At 39.0% G+C, this 22,418-nt stretch overlaps 1 protein-coding gene across 1 annotated transcript in view; it reads left to right on the plus strand.

Annotated features, from left to right (window-relative positions):
* HUNK (hormonally up-regulated Neu-associated kinase) overlaps positions 1-14,378 on the plus strand; it is a 671,891-nt gene extending 657,513 nt beyond the window's left edge. The window contains exon 10 of the mRNA XM_044071414.1: positions 12,001-14,378. Coding sequence (XP_043927349.1) covers positions 12,001-12,668 — 668 coding nt within the window. The 3' untranslated portion in view covers positions 12,669-14,378. The remainder of the gene's footprint in view (positions 1-12,000) is intronic.
* Positions 14,379-22,418: the final 8,040 nt, after the last annotated feature.

The raw sequence follows: 22,418 nt of genomic DNA on the forward strand, positions 1-22,418 counted from the left end.
TGCCCTACTGCAGTCATCACACTTGGGTTATCCTGCCATCAGGTGATCCCGCAGTTGGCCTGAGTTCCAAAGTCTTGGTCCGGCGTCGGTTGCTGTCGCCTCTTCCCTGACATCAGAGCGCCAGGGGTATATAAGAGGCATCCAATGCCATTTTCTTTAGTCTTTCTTGCCGCACGGTGTCCGAAGCAGAAGCAGTTCACAAGTGCCGGTCGGCCGACACCTGAGATTTTCGATTCGAATTTCAGTCCGAAGTCTTCAATAAAGCTAAGTACCCCGTTGGGGAACCTTTTCTTACCTTAGTCAGATGTCAGAAAAAGTTAACAATTGTCATTTCTTGTGGGAAGCAAATACCTCATAAGGACTTCCATTCCTATTGTATTCCTTGCCTAGGCCCAGACCACGACGTCACAGGTTGTCGGTTTTGTGCTAGGTTTAATAAACGTACTATCAAACACCATTTTGACTTTGCACGACATTACATTGGTAGGAAATTTAATTATATCATGCCGTCGGAGCTGCCAACGACCGGCATGCATAAAAAACGCAAGGATAAAGACAGGCAGCCTAGGAACAAGCCAGACTCTGAGGCCTCTGCTGGGCCTGTCGCCGGTTCTCTGGTTTTCAGTGAGGCACCTCCGCAGCCCCTGACGACTGCAGAACTGGAACCCCAGACAGCTGCAGATTCTCAAGCAGAGTCTACTAGGCTGATGCAGCCATCTTCATTAGGTCCTTCCGACACCGGAGCAGAAGTAGACCCCGGTGCAGTGGAAACACCTTCGGTTGCAGAAGGTGTCTTCAGACCGACTACACTCACCATTAAATCTTATGCTAAGCTTAAAACTCCTTTAAAAAAAGAAGACTGTACATCAGTCTACAGTTCAAGGCCCCATGCCTAAGAAACAGATGCTTAAGATGGCTGAAGATTTGATTACCCTAATCAGGGGTTCCCATCCCCCTCCTGATAAAAGACCAAGACAAGAGGAGGATTATGCTTCCTCTGACCAGGTTTCAAGGTTTCTTCTGAGGAACAGGATTACACTTTTCCACCTTATGAAGACTCTGATGCTGAAGACTCTATTCCCTCAGCATCTCCCCCTGAAGACTACTCCTTTGGGGAAACTTTACATACCATGAGGGAACATTTCCACTGGGAAGGCCAGGACTACTCTGATTCTAAGAAAAGGCTCAGAGTTCCTTTTACTACCCCAGCACAGACCTCTTGCTATCCCTCCAATTTTGGATATTGTGGATGATGTTTACTTGGAGTCTAGTCTAAATCCAGACTCTCTACCTCCTGCTCCAGCCAAACCAGACAGATACTACAGAGTACCTGACTCACACAAATTCCTTTAAAAGCCCTGTGGCTGACCCAGAAACAATTTCCCAGGGTCCTAAGGGAGCTAAAGCATCTATGGCTAAAAATCCTGTGCCCTCTGAAAGGGATTCCAGAGCACTAGATAGATGGGGAAAGAAAATATACACCTCAGCAACTCTGGCTATGAGAGCATTAAATTGTCAGTTTCACATACTGAAATATCAGCAATTCCTAATGTCTCAATTAAAACAAAAAATGAGCACACATACTGAACAGTCTGAATTCAAGGAAATGCAGGATCTGTTGCATGCAGCTGACCAGGTGGGCAAACATACTTTACAATGTGGATTTGATTCATTGGAAGCTTCCTGTAGAGCAGCTGTTACTGGCTCTGTCAAGCGTAGACATGCTTGGTTAAAAGAACAAACCCTTCCTGATCATGTTAAAGCAAAATTATTGGATGCACCTTTACAGCAGGATGTATTATTTGGTGTCAAAGCAAAAGAGGTTTTAAAGAAGAGGCACAAAAACAAATTACAGCTCTCATGGACATGAGAGCCATTCAGCAGGTACCTACACAGGAGCAAGGACAAGGATTTTACTCAAGACTCTTTCTAGTCCCAAGAAAGGACAAAGCATGGAGACCCATTCTGGATCTTTCAATTCTGAACACCTATCTGCAAGTACCAAAATTCAAGATGCTAACACTACAGCAGCTTCTTCCCATGCTGGGCAAGAATGCTTGGCTAGTAACTTTGGACCTCAAGGAGGCATACCTGCATGTCCCTAGCAGACAAAATTGCAGAAGATACCTCCGCTTCATTGCAGGTTCAAAGCATTATCAATTCTCTGCACTGCCCTTTGGCTTATCTACTGCGCCCAGGGTCTTCACAAAATGCCTGGCACCAGTAATTGCATACTGCAGTCAGAGGAATTCAAATATACCCATACCTGGACGACTGCCTTATTCAAGCAGTATGCAAGGACATTCTTTTAAAGCATCTGGCATTTGTCCAACACCTTCTAAGTTGCCTAGGGTACACAGTAAATGAAAATAAATCAAAACTAGTGCCCTCACAAAACATAATATTCCTGGGTGCCAGCTTGAATACAATGGCCCAGATGGCTTATCTCACACCAGACAAGAAACAACAGCTGACTCAATATTTCAAAATAATGGCAACAAAGACCCAACTCCCTGCAAGAAAAATTCTGCAGGCCTTGGGATTCATGGCATCTTGCATACTACTAATACCATTTGCAAAACTGCATATGAGGAAATTACAATGGTACCTGAAAAGCGTATGGACTCAGCACAGCCACAGCTTGGAAACAATGATACCACTCATTCCCTGCCTTCAACAGGAGTTTCTGTGGTGGGCACAGGCATGTCACCTCAACAAGGGTCAGCCTTTCACTTAACCCACAGCCAGGCAAACTATGACAACAGATGCATCGGACTATGCCTGGGGAGCACACTTGGCAGGACAGTGCATTCAGGGCAAATGGACTACAGATCAGAGGCATCTGAATATCAATCAAAAAGAAATTCTAGCAGTACAGAATGCCCTAACAGCTTTCAAGAACCTCTTACACCCAGGACAACTAATAATAAAGATGGACAATACCACAGTAATGTGGTATATAAACAAGCAAGGGGGCACACACTCATAAACCCTTTGCAGATTAGCCATGGCACTATTGTAGGACACAGCTTTGACCTACCAAATTCATCTTCAAGCTCAATTCCTGCCAGGAAAACAAAACACTCTGGCAGACGATTTAAGCAGAAACCTTATGGATCCTCACGAGTGGAAACTAAATCCACAAGTCTTCAGCAGGATAACAGAGAAACGGGGGAGCCCAGACATAGATCTATTTGCCTCTCCTCAAAATTATCAATTGAAAAGATTCTGCACAAGGACTTATCACAGAGAAGCATGGAAAGTGGACGCCCTATCCTTCAGTTGGAAAAACCTATCAGTTTACGCCTTTCCTCCTCTGCCTATTCTACCCAAGGTTCTCCTAACAGTCAGACAAGAGAAGCCAAAGATGATATTAATTGCCCCGGACTGGCCCCACCAATACTGGTACCCAATGCTAAGGAACTTGTCTCAATACCCAGCTTGGACCTTGCCTCAAAGACCACAACTACTGTCCCAGCAAAACAATCAGATCCTGCACAATCAACTACAGACTCCAAACCTGGCAGCATGGCTAATCATGTAATCATACAAACAACATCTCTCAGTAAAGCTGTGATGGATGTCATTTTGGAAGCCAGAAGGCCTAGTACTAGAAAATCTTATGCTGACAAGAGGAAGAGATTCTGTGCTTGGAATCAAGCACAAGGAACTGATACAGCAGAACCAAATATTCCTCAGATATTACAATACTTAACTGAGATGCTTGACAAAGGCCTATCTTTCTCATCAATCACAATCCATGCCTCTGCCATTTCGGCTCATTATAACACAGAGCCACCAATCTTTTCTCATCCTTTACTAAAGCAGTATCTTAAAGGAGTCAAAAATGTAAGGCCCCCTAGAAGATCACCATTACCTGCATGGGACCTCAATTATGTGTTGGAAAAGCTCACCCTGCCTCCATTTGAACCAGCTGCTACCGCTGATATAAAGTTCTTATCATGGAAGACAGCTCTGCTACTAGCAATTACTTCAGCAAGAAGAGTTTCAGATCACAGGCCCTCATGGCTGTAGAGCCTTTTATCATATTTTACCTGGACAGGGTGTCTCTGAAGACAAATCCTACTTTTATGCCTAAGGTGGTTTCCAGTGTGGCTCTTAACCAAACAATTCATCTGCCAACTTTTTATCCAAATCCACAGAACAAAGGGGAGAGAATTCTGCATTCCTTGGACGTACATAGACAGCTAAGATTCTACTTGAGCAGGACTAAAGCTCTAAGAAAAACTGAGCAATTACTAGTGTCATATGCTGCAGGATCAGAAGGAAAGGCTATTTCAAAGCAGACAATTTCAAAGTGGATAAGCCACTGCATCCGTTTCTGCTACATAAACCATGGTAAACCTGTGCCCAAGGGCATTAGGTCTCATTCCACCAGAGCTGCAGCTACTTCAGCAGCCTTTCTCAGTGGAGTACCAACCAAAGACATTCTAGAGGCTGCCACTTGGAGTTCTGTTCACACCTTTTCAAAGCATTACCATTTGCCTCTCTACTCTAAGTCCAGGGCAGGCTTTGCCAATGCAGTGCTGCAGGGCCTTATAGCCGCACCTAATGCTGTTTAGCTCCAGCCTCCCAACCATAGCTTTGGGATTCTACCCAAATATAATGACTGCAACAGTGAAACATGAAGAACATAGTACAGTTGTGTACACTTACCATAAATGTAGATGTTCGAGTGTATTCACTGTTGCAGTCCAGGTTACCCTTCCGCCATCCCCCTGTCATTCTACAGTTTATCTTTCCTTCTCTATCTTCTACAACCTATGTGGTGTATTTGCTTGTAGATGAAGGTAAAGTTTATATTGATGCATGTATATATATATATATATATATATATATATATATATATATATATATATATATGTATGTATGTATGTGTATATATATATATATATATATATATATATATATATATATATATATGTATATGTATATGTATATGTATATATATATATATGTATGTATGTATGTGTATATATATATATATATATATATATATATATATATATATATATATATATATATATATATATATAAAAATATAGCTACCTTTTTGGGGCACCTGACAAAAGAAAATGACGTCTGCTGCATGTTTTATACCCCTGACAACCTGACATCATGGAAGAGAAGACAGCAACCGACGCATGACCCAAGACTTTGGAATTCAGGCCAACTGAGGGCAACCTGCCAGCAGATTACCCAAATGTAATGACTGCAACAGTGAATACACTCAAACATCTACATTTATGGTAAGTGTACACAACTGTACTTTACTAAGCACACCTTGCAATGTGGCTTTGATGCCCTAGAAGCATCTTGCAGGGAAGCAGTCACTAGTTCTGTCCTTAGAAGGCATGTTTGGCTTAAGGAACAGACCTTGCCAGACCATGACAAATCAAAATTATTGGATGCACCATTGAACAAAGACAATTTGTTTGGCACCAAGGCAGAAGAGGTCTTAAAAAAGATGGAAGAAAAGCTAAATCTATGCAGACAGTTACAGGCTTTTTACAGGTTCAGCCTCTGAGGTTCAGTAGGCATTGCCCCTGCAAGCACTGGTCCTTTCTGGCCCCCTCCAGGCCAGCTCAGCCCAGACCCAGGGGAAGCAGACCCCCCCAGACAGCAGCCCCAGGGAATGCAGAGATCTAAGCAATGGAGTTCCTCCTCTTCAAAAACAGGAAGTGCTAAGCCACCCCCTTATGTTAAGAACTCACAATGACTTTAAACCTCCACCCCTTACCTCTGCCCACCTGCTTGTGTCCCTAGGAGGAAAACTCTCCTTCCATGCAAACAACTGGGTCTCTATCACCAACGACCAATGGGACCTCAACATAGTGTGCCAGGAAACAAATTTTATTTCTATACTCTGCCAACTCCAAGAGGGTTCCCAGATCTTCCTCCAAACCAGTGAGCAGAGGCAAAAAAGCAAGTCCTTTCCCTGCTCTCCATGAGGGCAATACACCATGTTCCTGCAGATCAGATAGGCCAAGGTTTTTATTCCAGACTCTTCCTGGTTCCCAGAAAAGAGGGCATCTGGCACCCAATCCTCAACCTATCCATTCTAAACACCTTTCTGGTTATGCCAAAATTCAAAATGCTCACCCTCCAGCAGCTTCTTCCTATGCTTTCCAAGGATGCTTGGTTAGCCACCCTAGACCTAAAAGAGGCCTACCTACACATTCCAGTCAGGGAATCTTGCAGGAAATATCTATGCTTCAGGACAGGAACTATGCACTTTCAGTTCTCTGTGTTTCCCTTTGGCTTATCCACTGCTCCCGGAGTTTTCACAAAATGCCTGGCTCCTGCCATTGCTTTTTGCAGACAAAGAAATATTCAAATTTACCTCTGATTAGACAATTGCCTGATTCAGGCAGACAGTCAGGAAAAGCTGTTGCAGCACATGACCTTTGTAAAGGACCTACTGACCTCCCTGGGGTACACTATCAACAAATAGAAATCAAAACTAGTACCCACACATAAAATTGTATTCCTGGGAGCAAGCCTGGACACAGCATCCCAGATGACATTCCTTACTCCAGAAAAACAAGCCTACCTGATAGGCTACATCTCTTAGCTAGCTACCAGAACCCAGTTATCCGCAAGAAAAATCCTGCAAGCTCTAGGGTTCATGGCCTCCTGCATTCTACTCATTCCGTATGCCAGACTGCATATGAGGAAACTACAATGGTACCTAAAAAGCCTTTGATGTCAACACACTCAGGACCTGCAAACTGTCATACCTATGATACCGTGTCTAAAGAAAGATTTTCTTTGGTGGGCAGCAGCATGCAATCACAAGAGCCTTCCCTTTTCACAACCCCATGCCGCCCAGACCCTAACCACAGAAGCATCAGATTATGCCTGGGGTGCGCACCTGGACGGCAGGTGCATTCAGGGCCATTGGTGCCCAATACATCTGCACATCAACCAAAAAGAGATGCTAGCTTTTCAGCACTCCCTGACAGCTTTCAGACCCCTACTCTCCCCGGGGCCTCTACTGATATAAACAGTCAACACCACAGTGAAGTGGTATATCAACAAACAGGGAGGGACTCACTCTTATCCTCTCTGAAGGCTCACCATGACACTTTGGCACACGGTCTCAGCCATGCAACTACACCTGCTAGCACAATTCCTGCCAGGCTTCCTAAACTCTCTGGCAGACAACTTAAGAAGAAACCTGCTAGACCCACATGAGTGGAAGATGGACCACAGAACCTTCACCCTTGTAACCCAGAAATGGGGCATCGCGAAGGTGGATCTCTTTGCCTCCCACTCCAATCATCAGCTCAGCAAATTCTGCACCAGGGAACCTCACAGCAAGGCCTGGAAAGTGGATGCCCTATCCTTCCAGTGGGTAAACCTCTCAGTCTATGCATTTCCCCCTCTACCACTCATTTCAAGGGTACTGCTCAAAATAAGGGAGAAAAAATGAGGACGATCCTGATTGCCCCAGACTGGCCACACCAGCACTGATACACACTGCTGTACAGCATGTTACCCCTGTCACCATGGCACCTACCTCAGATCCCAACACTCCTGACCCAGAAGAATGGAGAATTCATGCATCCCCAGTTGCACACCCTCAACCTGGCAGACTGGCTTATTCCCTGACCTCTCCTCAACCTGCCAGCCTAAGCAAACAAGTCCTAGATGTTATACGTGAGGCCAGATGCCCCATCACTAGAAAACCCTATGCTGACAAGTGGAAAAGGTTTTGCACCTGGATCTAGGCTAAGGGAGCCAAAACAGCACAGACCTCTCTACCTCTCATCATGGATTACCTAGCAGACCTACTACACAGGGGTCTATCCTTCTCTTCTATTAAAATTCATGTCTCTGCCATCTCTGCTCATTACAGCACAGAGCCACCTCTCTTCTCACACCCTGTCATCAAACATTTCCTAAGAGGGGCTAACAACTTAAGGCCACCCATATGAGCTCCTACCCCAGCCTGGGACCTTAACTTTGTGTTGGAAAAGCTCACCCTACCCCCCTTTAAACCTGCAGTTTCAGCAGAGTTAAAATTCCTCACTTGGAAAACAGCCTTGCTTCTGGCCATCACTTCAGCTAGAAGAGTTTCAGAGCTACAAGCACTCATGGCTGTAGAGCCCTTCATCATTTTCCATGCTGACAGGGTCTCCCTCAGGATTAACCCCTCCTTCATGCCTAAAGTGGTGTCTAGTGTGGCTCTCAACCAATCCATTCATTTGCCCACCTTTTTCCCTAACCTACAAAACAAGGGGGGAAGGATTCTGCACTCTCTAGATGTGCACGGACAGCTCAGATTCTGTCTGGATATGACTAAATCATTTAGAAAAACTGACCAATTGCTAGTCAGCTTTGCAGCACGGGCAGAGGTCAAGGCCATATCCAAACAAACAATCTCCAAATGGATAGCACACTGCATCCATTTCTGCTACAAACAGCAAGGGGAAACCACCCCAAATGGGGTCAGGACACATTCTACCAGGGCAACCTCCACCTCTGCAGTTTTTCTCAGAGGGGTCCCCACCAGGGACATCCTAGAGGCTACAACTTGGACTTCAGTTCATACCTTCTAAAAGCAGGCTTTGCCACTGCTGTCTTGCAGGGCATCCTAGCCAGCCCCCAGTCTTCTTGACTGCCTCCACTCTTTACTTCAGCTTTGGGAATTAACCCAAATATGATGACTGCAACAGTGAAACATGAAGAACATAATACAGTTGTGTACACTTACCATAAATTTAGATGTTCAAGTGTATTCACTGTTGCAGTCCTGGTTTCCCCCCTCCATCCCCCTTGTCTCTCTCTCTCTCTCTCTCTGTCTCTCTCTCTATCTCTTCCTCTCCCCTTACAGGGAATTTTTGGTATTTACTTTCTTCTGGTAGTGTTCTTCCACCATAACCTAGCTCCCTATTTGGGGGCTCCTGACAATTGGGGCAAGAAAAACTGATGTAATGGCATCGGCTGCCTGATTTTATACCACTGATGACCTGACATCAGTCTGGGAGCGACAGCAACCGATGCAGAAATACTAAGCTTCTGGTATTCGGGCCGACTGAGGACTACCCCTGGCAAGATAACCCAAATGTGATGACTACCTGAGTAAAAAGTGTTCAGAAATCCCAAAGGATTCCCAAAGGATTCCATGAGCATTGTAGTTATTCACTTTTAATATATGATTTGGTGCTCTACAGGCATTGCTATGCTCTTTTGTACTAGAAGCCCTGTATGTTCAAATGCTAGAGCCATACTGTTAATATCCAAAGTATAAGGCTGGAGAGACTTAGGGTTCAATCATTCTTAGGAGGCAGTAATTCTTAGAGACTGGGAGACCAGTACATCCCCACCACCCTGACTATAGAACGAACAGGTTTACTACTGAATACCCAAAGTCACTGCTGGTGAATGGCATGCGGTCGAAAGGCACTTTTCCAATGGGCAGAATGCCTGACTCAAAATACATCGACTACACTACAGCGACTGGGTAGTGTGGTTCAAGTACCTGAGTTTGGCATTGTGCACCAAGATCACAGTTCAGTGAGGGACAGGGAATTAACACATTTCCTCACTGTAGTGCAAGCTCTGAGTTGGTATATATATATATATATATATATATATATATATATATATATATATATATATATATATATAAGTTGCAGGGGATGTGGGGTGCAGGGGAGCTTGCCCCCTGTAAAATAGTAAAATACATGTGCCATTGACTATGGAATGTTACGGTACATGAAGGTGCATAGCATGGGTGATTGACATCACCTCCTGCTATGTCAGATACATCAAAGTATGGGTGGTGTTGTATTCAGTTTTGACCTGGCTGGAATTTCGCTGTTCCGAATTCAGGATTTCATGTTGACCATGTGACCGGTCGACCCATGCAGTTTCCAGGTTTCAATAGTAAACTGAATGAACATCCTCCAGCAGATTGCTAATGTACAGGCAATGCCCACTGAAAAATGAGTCTGCTACTTCACAGCATTACATTAAGCAGCTGTGAGCTCAGACTGTAATGGAGATAACATCCACCATTATTTTACACTCTCTAAGCAGCTCTTTTTCTGTTTAGCTAGTGTAAAATTAAAACAAATGGATAGTAAAAAAAAAATATAAAAGTGCGTGTGTATACGTTTCTGTCTGCATACATGAGTGTATGAGTGCTTGTGTATGAAAGGGGATATGCGTGTGTGTTTGTGCAAGTGAGTGAGAGAAAGGGCGACCGAGTAGTGGATGCAACTGTTAAAAGGTATGCCTACCTCTGAACCTTTTAGCTCAAGAAATCCAAATAAATCCTAAAATAATGGAAGAACAAAGACTTCAAATAGGAACAGATTTTAAATATTGCTCTTATAAAATTACAGAGTTGCTATAATAAAATTATTTATTTTAATATGTATTCTCCGATAGATATGAAGTCCATTCCTCTCACCTGTCCCTGATTTTGATTTAAATTTTAGCTCTGGCTCCCTTAATTCCCCCTAAAACCGGGAACTTTTGGAGGAAAGGTAGTGAATTATACTTAGTAAACAATGATAATAAATCGAGTTACAGATGTTTTACTTCAGAAAATGTATATTAATTCACATTCTCTTATACAGTCAATGTCTAAAATGAATAATACTAACATTTTAAAAGTGTTCCATATAACTTCTGAATTTGTCCCTGATTCATTGAGAGTTATAATAAAGTCTGAAACTCAAGTGTAACTCATTATATAGTTACTTCAATCTGCAATGATTTGCCAGCATACAATACAATAAATTTGGAAGAATAGGCAGAGGAACTATTTTACATAAAAAAATATATATATATATCTATATCTATATCTATATCTATATATATATATATATATATATATATATATATATTAATTAAAAAAACAAATACAAACAATTTAACAGATAGCTTATTCTCTAAGCGCAATAATGCCTGACAAGGTCTATGTTATTATGTAAATAATGCCCTTCCAGGGGTCTACAGGCCATCTGCCTGCATCGTTGGGCCTTAAAACACCCCTGGGCAGGTATTATTTATACAGTAACACATATCCTGTCTGGCATTATTGCTTGCATAACATGATACACTTTCTATCTTGATTTTATGGAGTTTTCCTACGATTACTTATACCAGAGGTACAATATATTCTGTTTTATTTCTGTGTTTTGTGCCTAGTTGATAAAATGCAAGTGTGTGAAATGTCAGCAACTTCCTGCTATTAGACAAGTTCAGCTTTCTAATTTACTAACTTATTTAATAATGTTTTAATTCAAAACCATTTCTTTTTCTGCAAACTTGAATTTTGATGGCAAATTATAGTAATTTAAAACACATGCAATGATCCATATTTCCAAACTTACATCACTGAACTTTGTGAAGCTAGCTGACTTCCAACTTTTGCAGCCTCATATGTCTGTAGAGTAGAATAACATTGTTTTGCACTATCCTGGGCATTAGTCCCTCAAAAACCGAATAGTTGAAAGCTGTGTTTCAGTGTATTCATGTCTGATACATTACTGAGCATAACTAAATCACACAAAATAGAATTTACCCATCAGTGGAATCACCGGCCTTGATTTTGAAGTTATGGAGTATAAAGGCTTGCTATCAAAGTAAAACCAAATGCTACTTAAAGAAAAAAATACAGTAATTCAAACTACACATTTACACAGAATTCTTTAAAATATGTTTCTAAACTTTTGTTGAAATGTGTGAGGTATTACAGTGCAGCTGGGGTAAAATTTTAAAAAGCAAACATTTGGAATGAATTGTATTTCAGAAACAAATATTGAATTCTTCTGTACTTACTTATCTGTAGAATACTAGCAGTGATGGTATTTTTTAATAAAATAAAATGATAACTTATATTTTATTTTATTTTTCAAACTTTTATTTAATTATATGGTTGATAATGCAAAGCTCTGCAACACTTTCTAGTTCTTGAGTGATTGTTTTGCCTTTTCTAATTGTTATTTTTTCTTCTTCCAGAAGATGTTGCGACTAGTTTACCTCTTTCTTCCCCTGACTGCTCAACATTCAAAACTGGATATATTCGATCCTCATCACTGGAATACATAGAAATGCATCATCCTGATCCACAAAGCCCACATTTTCTTGGAAGTCCTGAGACCCACCAGCAGTGGACCACAGGCACAGGGAACAGGACTAAGGACCCTCCATTTATACTGAATGTTGTTCGTTTGTCAGAGTCAACTGACAGACAAGAGCAAAGTGACCAAGTACCTCAGCACAGGGGTTTAAGTTCCCCTGTGATGTTTTTATGCAAAAGTTCTATTGAAAGGTTTCTGTGTTCTTTCTCACCTTCTGGAAACACATCTCCAGCCAAAGCTACAGTCCATCGCTCTCCTCTTCCATCACCAAGTGAAGAAAAGAAAAATCCCTTGACAGTGGAAGTGGTGCCTTCCAAAGAGTTGACTTCCAATAAAAATATCAAGGTAGACTTGGGCAGTCCCACATATGTTAAAAGCAGGGGGAGGTTTCCAATGATGGGGATTGAACAGATGCTAAGGAAACGGAGTCAAAATGTACAGATAAGTGCTGAAAAAACTGCTGACCTCGGCATACCTCCTTCTCAGAAGGCAAGTGCAGAGTTCAAAGTCATCTCAACTAACGGTGCTCTTAAAAATCAGTTTTAAACCATGGAATTGTGTAGAATATACAGCAACCATTTGTAAATGCCTAGGAACAGGAGTGGATGTCAGCTTTTCAGATAACTATTTTGAAGAACATGATTGATAACATTCCTGTTTTTATTATAGTGACTGTGTCTCCATTTTAACTATTACATAACATTTACACTTTTGTTGTACTCTGAGCTACCAAGATGGTGCCCTAAAACTGAAAGCCTATATTTGAAGAAGGGAGCTTAACCAAATGTATGCCTTTGATGTCATGAAAAGTCAGGACTAGTGAAGTACTCACAGATGCTTTCTGTAGTATTAGTTCATTCTGTTCTGTATAATTCTTCATTCTTCACTTTAACAGTTGTTAGAAAACGTTGGTAGGAGTTGCAGTAGTGACAGTTGCCATAAAATATGAAACAGTATTTTTTTTTATCTTGCTTTCCTGCTGTCCCTTTTACTTAATAAACCCTCTAAAACAGTTGCCTGACCTGATGACTGCTCTGTGGACTGAGCAGTATTAGATTCTGAATTAATTTTGTTGCCAGTCGTTTACCTGCCATTTGTTACAAAACCACAGTGGTTCTGACAAACGTCTAGGCAAGGCTGCTTAACAACGAGTGATGTTTTCAGGAGATGGAATTACCACCTTCCATGGAAAACAAGCAACATTACAAAGTTGTATGCCTGAATCAATTATGGTGTCCTAAGTCTGTGTTATTGTGCAGTGGAGACCCAGCTTTGTTACTTGTATAGAGGATACTAGTATTGTAACAAGAACACAACTTTTAAAAATGTTTTGTCAAATTCTGATAGCAAAACAATCATAAAGTAATGCTTTTTAAGAATAATTAGTGACCTTCAACCCAACACACATCACATCCATCCTGCAGGAGACAGATGGAAACAATAACATTTAGAGCACATTTCATTTTCACCTATGAACTCCAAGTGGTCAACTCAGTGAAGTCTCAACTCACCAAGTTCAACTTGTTGGGAATCAACCCAGAGAAAAGGGGTTAGAGTAAGTTATTTTTGCAGAGGGGAGAAGCTTTCATGCACTCCCCAAGTGGGAGTAAGCCCCTACCTCTCTTAAAATGTATATGTATCAATTCAGTGGCACATAAACATTAATGAAGGAAAAAATCCCTGATCAAATTAAATCAAAGCTGGCACACAGAAATTTCACTCTCAGTGATGTCATATGAAAAGCGAAGGAGCTAAACTCAACCACAAGGAACCTCATTCACTTTACACCAATAAAATGTAGGGAAACCCATATTTCATATTTCAGAAAATTAAAAACATACATGGAAGACCTTGAAACTTTTCATTTAAAATGCAATCACTGGTGGATGCATATAATCAAAGAATAATGAGTTTGTAATTTAAACATGAAAACCCAACTAAAGTGCAACCTTGAAAAGTAGTTCAATTCTGTATTGTTGCATGTAGTTAAAACATATTTCTCACAGAAAATATAATTTTTAAAATTAATAATGGACACTCTGAAAAATGATGAACTCATAATGTATTTTCATTGTGTTGCCACTGTTGGATTTAGACTGCTTTGAAAATCAGAACAGTTCACATGAAGACTAAGATTTAAAATGTACAAGTAGCATCTAAATAGATCAGAAAAGAAATAATTGCTTCACAAAACAATAATGTAATAAAAAGGAACAACACACACACACACACACACACACACACACACACACACACACACACACACACACACACACACACACACACACATGCTGATGTATGTGCATCAAGAGCTATAAATTTTAAACAAACATCTTTGAAACGAGAGCCAAAGTTGGAGGAGTACCATGTTATGATGATTCAACCACGTGGTCGACAATTATCTCTCAAAAATCAAGCTATGGTCTTGGTTGAATATTTTTATTGTATTCATAATTTACTACCTAAAAAGTTTTAAATATATGCAAACAACTTTATTTAAACTTTATTTTTTACTTTTAATAAAACTATATACAACAAATACTACATTCATAAAAAAATGTGCAGTAAACATGACAAGATCACATTTTGGACTTCCTTTTAACTGCTTGTTTTATTACCTTTATTAGACACGATTGACAGTTTTGGCTTATGTAAAATGTTTGCAATGTATGTTTGGAGGGCTTGTGCAATGCTATATGCCACAGTAAGCATAAATCTAATTTGTGAGAATAAATACTACACTAATGAGTCTTTGCCCAAACACCTTCTGCTCTGTTTTCTCATTGAAAGCAAAATTATCTACAGACAGTCCTTACACCTTCATTACACACACACACACACACACACACACACACACACACACACACACACACACACACACACACACAATGCATATATCATGGATAAAGGCAGTGACAATTTAAAAATCTATACTTATTTTGCCATTTTAATTTTTATTGCTCCCTAGTGTAATTAGCATATTGAAAGCATATCTGATATGCATATTGTCTCTGTTTGCATAGTCTAAACCACAACAATGATGACACGTTGGTCTTGCCCTTATACCCTGTTTGTGTGGAAATAAAAATGAGGTTGACTTACGAAGGCCATTACTACCTTTATGTAAATATGGATTGGGCTTCATGTAAACAAGTTGCACAGAATAACAGAAGCATTTGCAAAACAATAGTAATGAACTTTGGTGATAACCTTTGTGTAACGTGTTTGAACATTAGGGCACTACTAAGACACAGTAAGATCCTGTCATTGTACCATGTCATTTTACATGAAAAGAGAGTAAGCAGTCATGTGTTCTTTGAATACACTGTTTTCCCCCAGGAAACTGGTATTTTAATGAAGAAAATGGGCAAAGAAATATTTTCGTATTTATGAAGAGTTATAAATTCATGCCTGTACCACAACCTGCAACGAGATCAGGTTGTACAAATATCACTTCGCTGATGGTTATCTTCTCCAAGCAGTTGCAGTATCTTTCATCCTGTCCATCTGTAGCTTCAAATATTTTTAAGCCACCACAGTGATCATCATTTCTGTGTGACTCCACTGCATTCTTTGTGTTTTGCTGGCTAGTACAGCAAGGGCCAGTTGAATATATACAGCAGTCTCTATTCTACCTCAGCTGAGTTTTCACATATGTGTAATTTCAGCCATGTTAATATATTGTATATAATCAAACAAAAAACAGGTATAATATTCTTAAGAAAAGTGGTCTGAAAGCTCACAAGCTCACAGGGAACTTATAGTTTAATAATAGACATTTGCACTTGGTTTCTGCTGCTGACTCATAAATTAAAACTAGTTACAAGTAGCAATATATTACATTTCCTTGCAGAGACGCATTCCAGCCTTGAAGGCTAAGTCTTTTCCAGTGTTTTTGTCATACTAATATGTGCACGTCTGCGGCATCTTTGTCAGCACTCCATCACAAGTAAAGGCAACCTCATTAAAATTTTACGCAGGTGTATGCTAGGAGGCTCAGTAAGCAGTAGCGGTCTAACGTGTAAGGCATATATTAAAGACTCTTAGGACCAGAGTGTGTCTTTAACAGTCATTTGTACACATTATCAATTAGTGTATATTTGTAATTGCTGGTCAATAAATTTTCTATATCCTGAAGTATATTACCTTGCACCTTATAAAGGAACAAAGTAAACAGAAGTATAGCAGGGTATCTATTCATTTCATCACATTTGCTGCTTTTACTGGAATATATATATATATATATATATATATATATATATATATATATATATATATATATATATATATATATATATATATATATATATATATATATATATATATATATATATATATATATATATATATATATATATGTATAATATATACTATCATTCCAAAAGTTATGGCAAAAGAAGGATTGTCAGATTATTTTGTAGGCTTTCTTTAACTGTATCTAAAAAATGCAAAGTAGCACTGGAAGGTGAAGGTTTCCTAATTCTTCCACATTTGAGTGCAGGACTGTCATATTTCTGGAACTTGTTTAGTCTTCATTTGATTTTTTTAAGGGAATAATATGATGTACATCTGCCAGAACGAATAGTCATTTATTACAGCAAGTGTCATCTGCATCAACCATGCTAAACTAGTGAAGTAAACTTAAAGTTTATGTCAGAAAGAAGCAATGACCAAATAAAGGAAGACAAAATCTTTATTGTGTCACCCATACCTGCTTCTTCATTGTAAAACTTTCTTGGTTCCCTTTGACAATAGATTAAAAGGCTAAACTAATATAATCTACTACAATGTAAAGCACTCTCTGGTAGCTGTTAAGTGGAGCTAAGAAATTAGCACACATGCTGCATTCTACCTTTATATTTTGCTGGGAGATATGACATGCTGTACACAAGTCAAACGTCCTTACACATTTCACTTTGTCTGTATGCCTTAAGAACATGAAGCAACATATTTATATTTATTTTATTAACACATTGATTTAATACATTTCTGAAACTAGTGTAACAGATGCAGAGCTCAGTCTAGAAAATTATTTTTCTAGTTTCAGAAGTCTAGTTATGTTTTCCTTCAGACAGGTCAAACTTATCTTCTTCAGTAACAGGACTTGGTTGTATAATGTGTGTATGGCAGAGCTGTTATTGTATTTCAGTCATTATGTACTGTTACACAGAATAAATAAATCTCTGCAGCAAATGGGTAGAACTATATTGTTATCCCACTGTAAGGAACTCCTGAAGTGCATTAACTGATTTTTTAGGCTGGACCCTACATTTTTTTCCCATCTTTTTCAGAATATAATGGACTCCAGTATCTTCAGTTGCTGCTGTTGTGAACAGTGCACTGCTGAATTTTGAAAAAACATTTCCACTACTAGTGCTCCTGAGTTAGCGCAGTACACCACAGATGCTTACAGCCTGAACTTTATCCATTTGCAGTAACAATTCTTACTGAGGTTTATACTGTGTTGATAAATCCCATCAGTCTGTTTCCAGAAAACCTTGCCTACATAACTTCCTTTGTTTAATTTTCACCTGTCTGCTGTGCTTAAAAAAGAGTAACGTTAATTGCTGACTCATTGTATTTGATTTTCTTGCTTGTTGAAACGTTAATTGCTGACTCATTGTTGTATTTGATTTTCTTGCTTGTTGAAACTAACCAAAAAGACAATCAACTCAATCTCACGTAAGCCATAATGTAGTGAGTCTTTGGTAGCATGTGTACTGTAAGTAAGAAGCCAGTAGCTTGTGAAGTATTTTAATGAGCCAAACTACTTTAATAATTGCAGATGTGAGAAATTTATGCAGCAGAATTATATCATAAAGCTTATTTTTAATCTCCATTAAATATTTTAAGAACAAAACAATGAACTTCTATGTCCTCTAATTTCATGTTTCCTTTCTGTCGGTTTACAAATATTTGAATAACAGTAACACTGCTTGCATTACAGCATCCAAGACACCATTGAAATGAAAAAAAAATTAAAAAGTCATAGATTTTGGATCATACATTTTTACAACTAATACATACAGAGAACTGAGTCACCTGCTGAACATAAGCTTTTTTAAAACACATCCTTCATCACATTGGTGAGTATGTTGTTCAGTTTACTGTTTGCTTAATGGCTAACCAAAAGTCCACACCTGTCACAATTGGCACAAGACACGTATCATGTTCCTATGCATCAATATCGTCGTGATATTAGCACCTAGCTCATAATTAGTTGAAGTTTATTAAGTTAAAAGATGACCTGTTTGAAACTTGATCTTGCCTTGACCACATATCTAGACTGTGCAAACATCACAGATTGACAAGTGTCAAAAGGTTCATGGGGAATACCTTTTCATCTGCAGACTGAGCTGGTGACCCTACCATAGGCAGATAAGGAGTTTTAAGTAAAAGGTTAATATTGACAAAAAGACCTCTACTTTGTCTTCTATTATTAAGTATGACTGCTTATGGCCTGTGAGACATATAGTATGAAAAAAATTATATATACCCATATATATATATATATATATATATATATATATATATATATATATATATATATTTGACTGGCCAGTAGCTCAGGGGACTTTTAATGGTTAAACTGTAGTGCTAGAAAGTCTTGGACAGAAGTAGATCCCATGTTTGGCCCATAACTGTAGTTTTAGCTATACCTTTGTCCCAAATTATCCAATGGTCCATTGACATATTTATTGTATTTTATTATTTATTTATTTTACATTTGTTTAGCAGGACCCATGTCCTTTTTCAGTGGAGGCCTGGGGAGAAAAGCTCCACGTAAAACATACAAAAATAACAGTGATTCAAATACAACATCCATGACATACAGCTGTAGACAGTAGTAAAACATACAAGTGTACTATACAGTGTACAGTTTATATAGACTTAGATACCATTTGTATTAAAAAGTACTGATAAAATAGTTACTCATTATAGAACGATGTGTAGGAACAAGCTGTTTAATCAGGAGCCATACATGGACATATCCATTTTTAGATAGGCAAGTCTTTAGTATTAGTTTGAACTGAGCTGAGGTTGTGGTTGATATTATGTTGGTGGGTAATGCATTCCAAATTTTACCTATGTAGTTGGAGAAGAGGGATTCATTCATATATTTCATTTGTATAGGGAAGAAGCTAAAATTACAGTCCTCATTTTAAAGTTCCTAGCTGTGCTTCCATGACTGTCTATTAACTGCATGTTTTGCCTCTTCCCAGACATTCTTAGGTAGATGGCTTTACTTCCTTCCTTCTTTCTGCCTGGATCATTATACCCATACAAAAAGAGTATTCTAGAAGAAGTCTGTCTCGAAAGTTTATGGTTACCAATGCCATAGTTTATGTTTTTTTGAAGACTTGTAACCTCTGACATGCTATGTGCTAATATAAAGTCATTTGTAAACTCTTCCACAAATGGGTAGTAATCTGTATGGTGGGTGTCCTACCATTCATTACAATGCAGTTTCTGGTTCAAAAGAAAGACGTTGTTACCATTCCATTTCAGAGAAGCATAATATGAACAAGGTCCTATGATTATGATGTAAGAGTTCAGAATTATATTTTTTCTCAAGTATATTCTTCTCAGAGAGCTGTGTGCATGGTTTTGCTCTCTAAGCAGCTGTTTTGCTTACTTTCTTGTTCCTTTTCACAGGCCCCTGTTAACAATTCTTAAAGTTCTATGTAAAGGACAAAGTGCAGGTTTTAGATCATATCCTTTAGTCTGTCTTCTGCATTTGCAGCCCTCTTTGCACACAATAAAATGTCATAGATGCTTATGAAGTGCTGAGGGAGTCTGGTCTATCCATCTAACAGGTAGATTGATAAAACACTCCTTTTTTAAGAATGCAGAACACCATAAATATCTGACCCTTCCAAACTACCTGTAGAGTAGTAATAAAATTGTCATGAAAATGATTCATTTAATCAAGACAAAGTACAACCCTGCTTTTTAATGGGTAGAATGGAGATATTTCCTCATTTGATTGCAGTAGAATCATATCCAGTTTTAGACAAGGAATTGTGCATTTGCTGAGGGATCCTTGTTCAAGAGGGGCTCCAAGCAAAGTTCACCAAAGCAACAAAGGCTCTAGCAGCACTTTTTGTAATAAGTAAGTTAGATGGGTTGGACAACATTTCTAAAGTGGCAAAACCTGACTCACTGGGTCTATATATTGGATGTTCAAATTCAGCTTTTCAATACATCAGACACAATCCATATAATCCTACCTAAACTTTGAAAACTAATTGAATGAAAAAAAAATAATTAAACCAATGATTTTTTGCTGGGGGTAGACCCCCTTGCAGCCCTACACCCCACTATTTAATATATAATTTTCAAGAAGAAACAACAGTAGGGAAAAAGGAAAATCCTTACCCCACTGTTAACGATCTTGCACTGAAACATCTTAGAGCTGGTAACTGCAACTGTGGTAACCACTTGAAATGCCAGGACCTGCTAGAGAGAGAGTCCCAAAAAGCGGAGACTGAATAACTGGAAGAGCAAACTTACATATACTAAGTATGAGTTGCTATTTCTCAGAATGTTCCCTTTTTCTCTGTGGTATGATACTCTCACAGTTAGTATTTATACATTTGGGGGTTATGGGACCTTGCCTTCCACATGGGGTGCAGGGAGGCTTGCCCCCTGCAAAAAAGATGTTTTAAAGAGAAGAGCAATTTTTGATATTTGCTCTTCTCTGGGTTTTCAGTATTTTTGTCTGTTTTTTTCAGCACTCAGCATTTCAAGTGCCAGCATTTTAACAGGGAGCCCTGCAACTGATGCAATCATATTTAATGGACTGCTAACTGGAAGCAACAAAAGCGAATCACACAGATTCACTCTCAGTGCTGCACAAAATGAGAGGTAGATTATCAGTTTTAGAGAATTCTACATATATCAAACAAATGAACTTTGATGTAATGCAAATTAATCTAAAGTGTACCATCTGCATTTTGACAAACTACATGGAACCCTATATGTGTGTGTGTGTATATACAAATGTGCAGACATGTAGCAAAGATGGGGAAAAGAGGCCAGCTACCCTGGGTATAAAGTGTTCTGGGGTGCAATTGAGAAGAGCATTTCCTACAGTACATTCTTTCTTTCTGTACCGCATTTCTGAATACCAGTACAGAAAGGCACTTCAGTGCTTTGTGTGTCTTAAACTGTACAAGCCAATATCAGCTTGTTACAGTTTAAAAAAAAAACAGAAGTCCTTTTTTTTGTGTTGTTCACAGGGGTGTGGATGTTTTAGTAGAAAGATGATTGATATAAACATAGTAATCAGCTTGCTAAAGTGAAAGACAACTTTTTTTCATTTTTGTTCTTTATTCAAGAGCTGAGGGGGTGGGAAGCTGCTGAGGACCAACACCAGGCACTAGATGAACCGGCTATGGGTCTATACACACACACACACACACACACACACATATATATATATATATATATATATATATATATATATATATATATATATATATACATATATACATATTTGTTTGTGTGTGGATATGGGATAGATATCTTTGATCAAAAATGCATATCCTCAAAAGGAATAAAAGCCAGTATGTATGATAGAAAATAAGCTAATTGCACATACTTGCTTTTTTTCCCATGTGAATTTCAATAAAGTGGGGATCAGGAAGTTTGCCCATTTCCCATTATAGTGCAATCTTGGGAGTTGGGATATATCTATATATCTATATCTATCTACACACATACACACACACACACACACACACACACACACACACACACACACACACACACACACACACACACATACACACACACACACACACACACACACACACACACACACGCACACACACATGCGTAACTGCCAGGGGATGTAGAAGTGAAGAAAAATATGCCCCCCCTGTTTTTTTTTATTATTTATGGATTGAACATTTGTACTCTATCATTAGAAGTTTGAGCTTGTCATATTTTCAAGCAAACAATTTGATCAAAAAACGTCCAACCTTCATTTGCTTTCTGTGGTAAAGCAACTTCACCAGACCTTCCAGTTATTTCCACTCTTAATATAGACTTACGAAAAATGCTTAGCATGTATGCCAACCCCACTGTCAGAAAGAATTACACAGAACTGTTTTTCTTCTTCTTTCCGAATAAAATTTTTAACAAAAATAAAATATTAACAATTGCATTTAATCCACATTCAGATTTGTATACAAAAATATCTACCATTTCGGACTTCCATTATGGATGCACACTAACAGCTTAATTTCAGGTTTTCTTGTGTGAAAACAGAAATTCAGAAAAGAGAGACAG

The sequence above is a fragment of the Protopterus annectens genome, chromosome 5.part0 (genome assembly GCF_019279795.1).
Source record: "Protopterus annectens isolate FY-2018-M chromosome 5.part0, PAN1.0, whole genome shotgun sequence".
NCBI lineage: Eukaryota > Metazoa > Chordata > Ceratodontiformes > Protopteridae > Protopterus > Protopterus annectens.